The 13,680-nt window shown below is 26.2% G+C and overlaps 1 protein-coding gene across 1 annotated transcript; it reads left to right on the top strand.

Annotated features, from left to right (window-relative positions):
• The first annotated feature begins 11,681 nt into the window (after positions 1 to 11,681).
• LOC128954882 (uncharacterized protein F54H12.2-like) lies at positions 11,682 to 13,384 on the top strand. Its single transcript, XM_054300490.1, has 2 exons — positions 11,682 to 12,030; positions 12,090 to 13,384. Exons 1-2 carry the CDS (start codon positions 11,682 to 11,684, stop codon positions 13,382 to 13,384), a joined length of 1,644 nt encoding a protein of 547 aa, XP_054156465.1.
• Positions 13,385 to 13,680: the final 296 nt, after the last annotated feature.

Here is a 13,680-nt window from a genome sequence, read left to right as displayed (position 1 = left end):
GTTTGTCTTATATCAAATATTAAATGATTATTTCTATTTTCTAAAATTTGACATAGCTTGAAATTCTTATCTTTATTATTAGATAAGTTTAGTGCAAATTTTGATGACCAATATGTATTCATTTTGTCTTATTTTACATTGAAACTTCGTGTCTATTATTGATTTCACGAAATATTTGCGCGGCTTTACGATAGGCACAAATATATTTCACACCAGATGGCGGTCGTTTATGATAGGCGCAAATATAGTTGTTTCCAAATTTTTCCATTAAATTATTATAGCATGGAAATTTAATTGTATCCAGATCAATGCATTTAATATCGCAATTTTTTAGTATTTCTTTAAATTGCAAGTTTTTAAATGCAAAAAGTGGTCTCTCTGGGGTAGCGATAAGTTGGTAGAATACATTAATAATGTTGTAAATTTCATTGGGGTGTGGTAAGTAACAGTGTTCTTCATTATTGAATGGTAAGTAGAATAACCCATGTTTAACTTTAGTAGTATACAAAACTACTTGTTGGTCGGCTTCGCTTAATGTTTTCCAAGATATTTGTGGGTTAAACTCAATACAAAGCGATAAATTATCCGATACAATAGCCAATTCGCGCGGTACAAATCTGTCTGAGAAATTAAATCCCTGACAATCAACTACAGCACAAATTTGCTCCATTGTTAATAATTATATGAATAATTGCACTATTATTGATTTTTTACTCGTAGAGTACGCTGGTATTAGTAACCAGAAAGAACCACCATTATACAGTGGTTTGGGAAAGATATTCCGACATTATGCATCGGGCAAAGAATAAAGACCACCATTATGCAGTGGTTCGGGAAAGATAATTAGGCTGTATTGTAACCATATGGATACGTATACAGGCCGTTAATAAATCTTTTATCAGATGTTACTTTAAATTCTTTATCATAATATCTTGTTTTAATCTCGTTATATTTATTTATATCAAATTGTCTTTGGGGTACTTTAATTACATCTTTTTCATTAAAGTCTCGATATTTTAGAGACATATTTATCATCATTTCAAAATTAATACATTGTTTAGCTAAATAGTGTAAAGTTATACCTTTACACTTAAATATAGAAACAAATGTATTATCTGCTTTTTGTACTGTATAGCCATAGTTCTTTGGTCCTAATGCAGCAAATTCTATACATTTTGAATTACATGTATAATCTTTAGTAATTTCATCTGTTAAATCTCCTAAGTAATCACCACATTCTATTATTGGATCTGTTAATTTACGATAAAATATTACGCTATCTGTATCATGATATAGGAGACTTTTAGGTCTTATTATTTCAATTCTCTCCATAATATTGTACAATTTAATTCTTGCATAAGCGGTCACAAATGATGCAACAGCTACATTATAATTTCTTGCATAATCTCTATCGTCATCTATATATTTCCATGTATAAATTATAGTTTCATCATTTACAAAAGTTTCTCCTAAAAGCTCAATTGAATTATTTGTAATTAATTCCCAGTAATCATTAAATGTTTTTATTATTGATGTTCTATTTTGATTTGGGCGTTGGGCTAGTTTTCCCCATAAACTATTTAACATTAATTTAGCTATAAATCTGAAAGCTTCATTTTTTTGTATTTTCTTATATTCTAATTTAATCCCTTCTTTTAAATAATAATTTTCTATATATTGATTTTTTAATTCTTCATTTGTACACCAATCAGGCCAACCACTATTTTCTTGTTTAATTTTTAAAAACATATCTATATAATCTTTAAATTTATTTTTTCCATAATCTTTTTCATAATTTAAAACTTCATAAATTTCATCAATAACGTAACCTTTTTTAATAGCTAACTTTAACTCTTCGGTAGTCCATGTGCCTTTTATTGATCGATTATTACATAAACAATTACGTAATTTATTTTTGACACATGTAAAACAAAGTGGAAATAATAATTTATGATCTGACATTACTGGTAAAACAGGTAAATATAATTTTTTTGGAGGTAAAACTTTACATTTAACAAAACCGAAATAACTTTTTAAACTATATTCAAAATTTTCATTTATAATTGTAGGATGCGTTTGAGGATAAGGATAATATTTCAAAACATACGGGTATAATGAACAAACATCAAGATACTTTATTTCTTCATCAACTTCCACTCTATGATGAAACTGAATGTTGTTAGTTCTTCCGCCAAATAAACTATCTCTAATGTTGATTGAACTATGATTTTTATGATAATTAAATCTTTCATTATAATATTGTTTTAAATCTAAATTATTAATTAATTGCTTTTTAAAATCGCATTCCCATACACTAACAACATGATATTTTTTACTTAAAAAATCTAATTTATCAATAATATAATCATATCTTTCGTTGGGTGATACTAATTCATTTTTACTCTTTATAATTTTTTCATCTCTATTATCTTTAAACATGCATTTACATCCATGCCAATAACACCCTTGAAACTCGTAAACTGTATCATTATAAAATCCGTCTACCCAATAAGGTCCAATTCTATATTCTCTATTCAATTGAATATTGTTTTGCTTTTGTATACAGTCCAACCAACTAGATGCCGAATATGAATAATTTTTTGACTTTATATAATTATTTACAGGTGTATTGGCCATTTCTTTTTCTCCCAAGATATTTGTAGTAAAGACTTCTAAAGCTATCGACGCTAATGTAAAGCATCGAGTAATTGGGTCTATACCTGTAATTTCTATAAATAATTCTCTAAATTTTAAAACACTTAACAACAAAATTTCTACGTCATTACGACAATACTTTATTAATTCATGCATAAAATTCCAATCTTCTTTATGTTTTTCTGAATTATACCAATTTTCAAATGATTTTTTCTTATCTTCATTCATATACGTTGTAGAAAAATATTTTAAATCAGGAAATTGACCTATATAGTTATAATTATCAGGTAAATTAAATAAATGTGGAAAATCGCCTTTAACTACACTTAAATCTAAACCCATTGCTTTTGGTAACTTTTCTAAGGGCATTAAAAAAAAATTTAAACTATCCATCATTTTAACATTCCCACACTTTATAAACAAAATTTTCCTTCCTCTCAATACAACTTCAACTTTATCGTAATACCTACCCCATAATTCTTTTAAAATAAATTGTGCATCATATCCTCTAGCATTATGAGCAAACGTATATATTTCTGAGTTATTTTTTTCTGCTTTTAACGCCAATTCGCTAAAAATATAATCTACAAATAATTTAATACAATCATCACCAAAAAACWCTTTCTTCTGACATACAAACAACACATGATTCAGTACATTTATCACACTTTACTTTTGAGATTACTAAATTAGGTTGATGTTCATTATCAATTTGCGTGCTTTCAATGTCAAAAGCAACAATAAACTTGTTTATTTTATCACTTTCTTTACTTTTATCTATACATTTTGGCTTAATATAACAGTAATGTGGTTGCATATTATATCTTTCATTACATTTTTTACAGAAATAATACTGACATTTATGCTTATTTGATGCTTTATATATTATGCGACAATCTTTACATTGCTTAATATACTTGCATAACTTATTTTTAATGTGAATGTCGAAACAATTTTGACTTTTAAATAACTTATTACAATCAAAACACGTTATATTAATTAAAGCACCGTTACAACAGTCGTAACATTGAGAACATTTAAATTCACATTTATGATCGCAAAAGTTGTTGTATGAAATTAAACACGTTTCACAAAAATACTGTTTTCCGTAATATCCCTTTATGTTGGTTATAGCGTTATAATGATCTTTAAAAAACTCTATATATATTTTATTTCTGTTTTCCGGTCCTTTATATAGATAATTGTATCTATCATTCGCAAATATTACAACTATTTGATATGATGGTAAACATTGTTGAATTTTTTCCCATTCAATATATCCAAGTTTATTATTAATATCCATATTACATTTTTCAGCCAATTGTAATGCTCCAGTATATTGACTTAAATTTAAATTTTTTCTCACGTTTTGCCATATTTTTTTATCTAAACATTTAATATTATCTGTTTTATATTTAGAAACATATAATGCGCGAAATCCACAACTATTGTCTTTATTTTTAATCCTAACTACTGACATTTTATTTTTGCTTGTTTCTTCTATTGTTTTCGGAGCTTTTGAAATTTTTGTTTTTTTTCCTCCTAATTGTTGTTTACTTATACTAACCTTTAACTCAAATTCGTTAGTATTAAAAAAAGATTTAAAACTCTGAGATATTTTTTCTAACCTTTGAAAAACAATAATAGATGAAAATGTAGATTTTTTTATAGGGGCGATATATATAGGTGTTTCCATACTTTCGTGATTAATTGAAATAGATATATAGTCGTTAGGATCTGCATCAGGCATCATTTCTTCAATGAAGTTGGACAGCTGTTCTTCCAATTCATATTTAAATTGAGCTAAATTAGGTTCGTGATTAAGCTCATGCTCTATAATAAAACTAGTGGATCTTTCTAGTCTATTAAATTTAGTATAACGTTTAGTTGAAACCGCCGACTTTCTAACTAAATTCAAAATAGGATACGGATTTGTATTTTGTGACATTTTATAAATTCAAATCGAATTTGATTCTTTTATATAGAAGTTGGGGTACTATTATAGACTCGTATGATGAGTCATAATTTTAGATGATGCAATAAAGTACTGTAAAAAATAACGTTCATATAAATTTTAAGATATTATTTATTGTAAATACATTAAATGTTGACGCAATAAAATCAATAATAGTGGTATTAACTTGAATATTTTTTAAAAAATGGAATTAATAAATTATATAGAAAATAAATACCCCAAATTTAATAGAATTGATAAAAAATTGCATTTCAAAGTTTTAAATTCTACATCAGTTTTTGTTCTTAACGATATTATTAAAGGGTTAATTAACGGTTATAACAATAACGATATGTTCTCTATACAACTATCAAATGACAACAATACTTTAGCTTTTTATAATAAACCAATTAAAATGTGTGATTACTTATATGAAGATTTATTGGACGATATTTATAATAAAGACACCGATTTTTCTTTTTTTAGTGACGAAATAATATTAACAATGGCTATAACAACCGCTCCTTAATGCGCATGTCTCAATATTTGTATATAAAATATTGAGCTTTTATAGTTCAAAATACAGTTATGGGTATAGTCTTTAAAACTGTGTGGCCTGCTTCTGATCCTGAATATATTTTTCAATGTAAATATTGTGATGGTAATGTAAATGGTGGTGACTTGATACCACACTATCGTAATTGTAGTGAACAAAACTATAATAAATATTTAACGGAAAGTGAAGCAAGGACTGAAATTTTACTATACATGACACAAATTATAACAGTGTGTAATAAAAGTGTTATGTCATATTTATTTGATGATGAATTTCATAAATTTGTGGAAACTATTTACAAATTCATTTACAAAGCAAGAAAGACAATGATTTTGGCAGCTTTATTTTTTTATAAAGATAAGCTTCCAATGGATTATTTATTTATATTCGAGCAAATATTCGAAGACATTCCTGCTGTGAGAGTACCAAAGCTATGCACTTTTGAATTCTCAGATGAACAAATACAAACATTTAAACGATATAAAACTAAATATATAAATAAATGGTATTTAATAAAAAAAACAAATATAACTAATACTAATTTATACGATAGTACTGTATTTAGATAATACATTTATAGAGGGCGCATAATGCCCACGGTATTAGTCCTCTATAAAAGCATATGAATTTTTAATATTTTGTTAATAATGCCTAGAGTTTGGTCCGAGTCGTATCGTAACAATTGTTACATATTTATATGTAGATATTGTAATAAAGAAATATTTAGTGGTAATCTCATACCTCATTATCGCCAATGTGCTATTAATTATTTTAATGAAATACTTACACTTGATAAGGCTCAATGTGAAGTTTTATTATTTACAGTTGGTATAATATCTAAACATAATAAAAGTATATCATTATTTTTTGAAAATGATTCTTTTAAAAATTTTTTAAAAGACTTGTATTCTAATTTACAAAAACGATGGCGTCCAGAAAGATATTCGCTATCAATATTCTTTAATAATGGAAACTATATACGAGATTATAATTATATACTTGATCAGTATGTTGAAGAAATACGAACAATGCCGTTACATGTTTTTGAATGCGTTCGAAATGATGCAAGACACAGGACATGTCCTTACGTTAATTTAAAAGAAGTTAATAAATATTATAATAAGAAGCGTCAAAATATAACGGATGTTTCGAAATGGGATGACGTAATATTTAACAATTAAAAAGTTAATAAAGGGCGTCGATTTTATAGCCCTAGGCTAAATCATGGAACGAAAGCATTTACAATTTAAACATCCATTTAATTGTTTAGTTGTCGGTCAGACAGGAACAGGTAAAACTTTATTAATTAGAAGATTATTAAAAAATTTTAGAAATTATTTTTATAATATAAACAAATCAAAATTAAGTGTATTATGGGCATATGGTCAATGGCAGCCATTAATTGATGTTAATATATCAGAATCTGTTAATATTGTTTATGTTGAAGGACTACCCTCTGAAGATTTAATTAAAAAATCAAAACCTGATATATTAATTATAGATGACTTGATGAATTCAATCCATAAAGAACCTAAATTTGAAGACATTTTTACAAAAATGTCCCATCATTTAAATTTTAGTGTATTTTTTGTTGTGCAAAATTGTTTTTATCAAGCAAAATCAATGAGAACTATTAGTATTAATCAACATTATATTTTATTATTTAAAAACACTAGAGATAAAACACAAGTTACTACATTAGCTAGACAAATGTATCCTAATAATATGAATTATTTTATTAATGCATATAATGATGCGACTAATGAAGCTTATAGTTATTTACGTGTAGATCTAACAAACGACACACCAGAATATTTACGTTTAATTTCAAAATTGACCATAGAAGAATCAATTTGGCCAATAGGATATATGATAAACAATAATAGAGAATAAATAAATAAAATTTTAAAAATGGCCTTAAAAAAAGCTTACGATAAATTAAAATTTATTTCAACAATAAAAAACCCATATTTAAGATCCAAATTGCTGTTATCTGTAGCTGATAATGATCTTTTTAATGCTTTACATGAAATAGCATTAAACTATAATAAGGGTAATATTAGATTAAATAAAAGACAACAATTGCAAATTAATAGATTTAAATCACTTTTAAAAAAATTAGCTAAAAAACCAAAATCACAAGCAGCAAAGAAAAAATTAATTAAACAATCTGGTGGGTTTTTACCTATATTAATTCCAGCATTAGCTGCAGTTGTTGCGCCAATTTTAAATAATCTTTTAAATAAGAATTCTAATGGATAAAGTATTTTTAGTCCCTGTAAATCAGATTAATAATTTATTGGAAATTATACTAAATTTAGCTAAAAATAATATATATAATGAGAAACTAATAATGAAAGACACATCTGAGAACATCACCGATTATCTTATGACATTATTTATAGATAAAGAACTACCATATAAAAATAAGTTTATTGAACATTTAAAAAAAATTAATATAGATAAAAATTCAATATATAATAATACTATAAAAGATAAATTAGTTAAGGGGTTATATACAACTATATCACCTGTTAAAACAAAACTAAAAAAATTGAATTGGATTTCTATTGATAAATAATGGATATAGAAAAAGTTCTAACAAGTATTTATTATGATATAAGTCACCCTGCTAGTTATTCTACAGATTTAAAATTATATAAAGCGGCTAAAGATATAATTTCTAATATAAAATTAGCTGAGGTTAAAAAATGGTTAAGTGGTCAAATAACTTATACTTTACACAAACCTTCTAGGAAACGATTTATACGTAACCCAATTATAGTTGACTGCGTTGATTATCAATGGGAGGCTGATTTAATAGATATGCAAGAATTTAAAAAAGTAAATAAAGGATATAATTATATTTTGACTGTTATTGATTGTTTGTCAAAATATGCCTGGGCAATGCCGTTAAAAAATAAAACAGGTAAAGAAATAACAAAAGCGTTTAAAGAGATTATTAATTTAAGAACCCCTTTTTATTTAAGGACTGATCAAGGAAAAGAATTTCTTAATAAAGAATTTCTTAATTTTTTAAATAACAAAAAAATTTACCATTTTACAAGTAAAAATAAAGATATTAAATGTGCTATCGTTGAGAGATTTAATCGTACGTTGAAAGGCATTATGTTTAAATATTTTACCGCAAAAGGAAATAGAATATGGTATAATATTTTGAATAATTTATTAGATAAATATAATAATACTTTTCATAAAACAATAAAAATGTCTCCTATAATAGCATCGAAATCTAGTTGTGATGATTTGTTCAAAATAATTTACGGATATAATAATAGAAATGATATGATTAACAATAGTAAAAAAAACTTAAATATAGAAGATACAGTTAGAACAGCTTATGAGAAAAAACCGTTTGATAAATCATATTATCCAAATTGGACAGATAAAATTTCAAAAATTGAAGCAATAAGCCCCGAACCGAGAAAACCAATGTATAAAGTGGATAATATGCGATTATATCCAGAGCAAGTGCAAAACGTAACTGAAAATTTATTTAGAATTGAAAAAATAATTAAACGTAAAGTAAATAAAGGGGTAAAACAATGCTTAATAAAATGGGTAGGATATCCTAACACTTATAATTCATGGATAAATGAGAGTGATATCCAAAAATTATAATAAATAATTTAATAATAGTAGGTTAATTCTTAAATTTACATTAAAAATGGAAACACAATATTATATAACTTTACAATCAGGTAAAAAAATTAATAATTTTACAAAAGATCTTTATAAGACTATTGAGTTACAAGATGAGTGGGAAGTAGGATTAGCAGAAATTACCTATGAGCGGACTTGGTTTACATTACCTTATGATCAATACGTAGAAGTTATATACCAAGATTTAAAAAAAGGTAAATATTTAGGTCATTCAGATAAAATTATTATAAAAGCAGGTAATTATACAGCTCAAGAACTTCGAAGTAAAGCTATTTTAGCATTTAATGAACTAGAAATAGAATTCAACGGTAAAAAGTATGTAAAAGGCATCCCCGAAAAAGAATATACAAAAAATATAAATATAACTGTAGAATCAAATAAACTAGTACTAAATTTCGGATGGTTAAACAATGAATGCGTGTTGATTCCAATGTTTTCAAAATTACTAGGTCAACTATTAGGGTTTTCTAGAGAGCGACTTCTTAAGTATGCTTACAATAATTTTAAGAAATATAATGATAGTATGGTATCGGCAGTATTAATGATAGAGGTACCTAAATTAGTAGGCAAAGATATAGATAATGAATTTTATAAATATTTAGAATCTTTTTACGTTTGTTCAAATATATGTCACAAAAATTATATAAATGGTGATAACACAAATGTTTTAAGAGAAGTATTTGTAGACAATAGTTTGAAATATAAACCCATACATCAAATTTATAATAGAATCTATTATTATCCTATTAAATTTAATGAATTTAATAAGATTAGTATACAAATTAAAAGTAAGTATGATGGACAATTAATACCATTTTATACTGGTCAGATTAAAGTAGTGCTACATTTAAAAAAAGTGAATAATATAATTAAAATTGCAACTGAGCCGGAACCGGAAGTAAAAGTATCTGATCCAGATGTTGAAATTTTGCCAAAGCCTCTCTTACCTATTCCGAATTTACCACCTGTAAATATACCAGAAAACAGGGAGCCTGAATCCAGAGACACAGAATCAAAAGAGCCGGAAATAAATACTACAACAAACAATAAACCTAAAGATACAGAAACTGATGAAGACCGACATCCTTGGGATGTTGATAAAGCAAAAAAAGTTATATATGAAATTGAAGAAGAATTAATATTAGAAGAAGACGATTATTAAAAACTATAAAATGGATAATTTTTATATAACATTACCATCAAATGTTAAAAGTCATTTATTTAATAATACATTAGCAAATTATAAAACAAAATTAATTTCTCCAATACAATTAAATAATGACTGGGAAGTTGGCATATCTAGTGTTAGTTATACTAAGAGCTGGATGAATATTCCTGAGAAACAATATATATCTTTTGTTTATTTTTATAAAGGAGAACAACATGTAAGACATTATGCAAGTATAAAACCAGGTTTATATTTAACTATTGAAAGTTTAATTAATCAAATAAACCATTCTATTGAAGAAACGCAAAATACTGCTAATGAAAATATTAATAAAAGAATAAGATATTATTATGAAAATCAAGATAAATTTTCAAGTAATACTAAAAGCAATTACGCAGTTGCAGGACTTGCCGGAAGCTATTTTGTTACACAAGTAATTAAAGGTGTTAATGAATTTGGAAATCGATTTAATTATCAAATGTTAGAAAATGTTAAAAAGCATAAAAAGAAAATGGAAGATGAAAATACTGTTATAAAAACAAATATTGAAAAAGTCCCTGTAAGTTCGCAAATAGTTTCTCAGAAAGATATATTATTTAAAAAGCTCAAAGAATTATCTGATAACGATGTTAATACAAGTACAATTGAATTACCTAAATTCGGCTATGAAAATCATTATAAAACAACATTTATTGAATTATCTAAATATAAAGATTTTCATGTATATCCATTATTAACGCCACAGTTATATAGAATATTAGGCTTTGATCAAGTAGCTTATGAAAAATTAATAGAAGATAAACTAGATAGTTTTCAAAACAGTTATGAGGATAATCAAAATTACAAACCTGAATTTAAAAGATCAGATTCTAAAATATATTCTATGGGTCCATTTGATTTGTATGCAAATTTTCATTCTTTATTTATTTATTGTGATGTAATTAAACCTAATTATGTTGGCGATTCATTAACACAATTGTTAAGATTTGTAGAAATTCCGACGAAAGCTAACTTTGGAGAACAAATTGTAATAACTTATCCTAATATTCAGTATTCTCCAGTTTTATATAATAATATAAATAATATAGAAATAGATATTAAAGATGATACTGGTTCTACAATTCCGTTTTTATTTGGCCGTACAATAATTGTTCTTCACTTTAGAAAAAAAAATTAAATAAATTTTTTATTGATTTAATAATTACATTAAATGTTACTAAATTAATAATAGTAGAAAAATTATTTTGTTTTAATTAAATGGCTAATAGAAGACGTCGAAAAAATAAACAGAAAGGGGGTTTTTTACCTTTATTATTAGCAGCAGGCTTGGGGTATACTGGATATAAATCTATTAAAGACAGATTAGACGAAACTATAACTAAAATTAAAAATCAACAAAGTGGTGGAGGTAAAAAATATAAACGACGACGACATCGAAGACGTTATTAATGAATTTACAAATTGGAAGTGCAGCTCCTAAAAGATTAGATAGATATAAAGATGCAATTTACAATAAAGATAAACATTTATCTAAAGTATATAAAAAATCTACATTTACTAAATGGGTTAGAAATATTTTTAAAAAACACAAAAATAATTTAAATATAACTCAAGAAGGAAAAGGGGAAATAATAATAGATGGGGGTAAACATATAATTAAAAAAATGACTAATCCATACATTCAAATATATTCAAATCAAGCAGGCAGAGGTCTTGCAGCTTTCCAAGGAGTTAGATATCAAAGAGGTCATGGTTTTTTTGGTAGGCTAATTGGACCAATATTTAACTTTTTAAAATCATTAGCTCCAAGTGTTGCTAAATCTGTTTTACCCCATGCAGTTGGCCTAGCTACTGATGTCGTGTCCGGACAAAATGTCAAGGAATCTGCCTTAAGACATTTAAGAGCAGGAGCTAAAAGTGCCGCCAATACTACCCTTGATGAATTAAAGACTAAATTACAAGGAGGCAGAGGACGTAGACGAAAAAAGAAAGTTAATAATAGAAATAAAAAACGTAGAAAATATTAATAATGACTAATGTTACTACTTTACCGGAATTTGATTTATTTTCAGTTCCTCCTATACAGTTAACTATAGACAAAACATTTATTACTGAGCATAGACCTATTGTTCCCTTAGTTAATTCCGTAAATCMAATTYAATTTGCAGTTAATTCAGCTATAGATGAATATATTAGTCTTAAGGATTCTTATATTTATTTTAAATTAAAAGTAAATATTAATAAAAAAGCAGTTGGAGATGTTACAGCTGCAGAGTKGAAAAAAATACAGCCAGTTAATAACTTATTGCACTCAATTTTTAAACATATTGATTTAGAAATAGAAGGAAAATCTATTGTTGAAGCCTATCAAACATATGCATATAAAGCGTATTTTGAAACATTACTAGGTTTCACTGATGTAGCTAAAAAAGGTTTTCTAGATAGTGTAGGATGGTTTGATGATAGTAATGCTAAAGATAATATTACAGATATTATTGCAAATTGGATAAAACCAGATACTGTAACATCAGATGGTAAAGGTAAAAGTATTGTTATGTGTGGCAAATTACATTTAGATTTAGCCTTTCAGCCTAGAAATTTACTAGGAGGTACCCGATTTATGTTAACATTATATCCACATTCTCCAAATTTTTATCTATACAACAAAGACGATAATTTAACAGCTACAGTTGATTTTGAGGATATTGCCTTATATGTCTCTAAAAGTAAAACCAATCCACAAGTCGTTGAAGCCCACAATTTAGTTTTGGGGACGCATAATAATAGACAACCTAATACCGCTAAATATCCTATAATGAGAGGCAATGTAAAATCATTTTCAATTAATCAAGGATTATATGATTGTATTATAGATAATGCAATAACCGGTCAGATACCTAGAAGAATATTTGTAGCATTAGTTGATCATGAATCTTTTACTGGTAGCTTAAAAACTTATCCTTATAAATTTGAAAATTTTAATTTAAATTACATCACCGCAAGTGTTGATGGCGAACAATATCCAACAGTCGCATACACACCAGATTTTAAACAAAAATTATACGCGAGAGAATTTTTGGGGTTGTACGATACTTTAAATCAATTACATACTGACCCGTCATTTATGCTAAGTTATGATGAATACGGAAATAATAATACAATTTTCGCATTTACATTTGCCCCAGATCAAACTGATGATGTAAATAAAACTGGCTATATAAATCCACAAAGATATGGATCAGTTCGATTACATTTAAAATTTTCAGAAGCATTACCAAAATCAATAAACGTAATTGTTTATAGCGAGTATGATAATATGATAGAAATAGATGCTACAAGACAAGTGATCGTTGATTATAGTAATTAATGAATACACTAGAAATAAATAAACAAATGAGTAATATGAAATGTTTTAAAGGAACATTTGCTAAAAATTTACTTCCGTTAAAAATATATAATGAAAGACCAATTGCTTTTATATTAAACACAGATCCGTCAAATAAGCCTGGAACTCATTGGACAGCATTATTTATTAATCATAATGTTGCTGAATATTTTGATAGTTTTGGCGGACAGCCAGAATGTTGTGAAATTGAAAAATTCTTAAAATTAAACAACATTTTAAACTTTAAATATAACAAGTATCAATTACAATCATTATTT

The sequence above is a fragment of the Oppia nitens genome, unplaced genomic scaffold (assembly GCF_028296485.1).
Source record: "Oppia nitens isolate AA-2021 unplaced genomic scaffold, nextdenovo-longstitch-racon4-pilon3 scaffold12_pilon_pilon_pilon, whole genome shotgun sequence".
In the NCBI taxonomy this organism is placed as follows: domain Eukaryota; kingdom Metazoa; phylum Arthropoda; class Arachnida; order Sarcoptiformes; family Oppiidae; genus Oppia; species Oppia nitens.
This window is presented reverse-complemented; position numbering and strand designations above follow the sequence as displayed.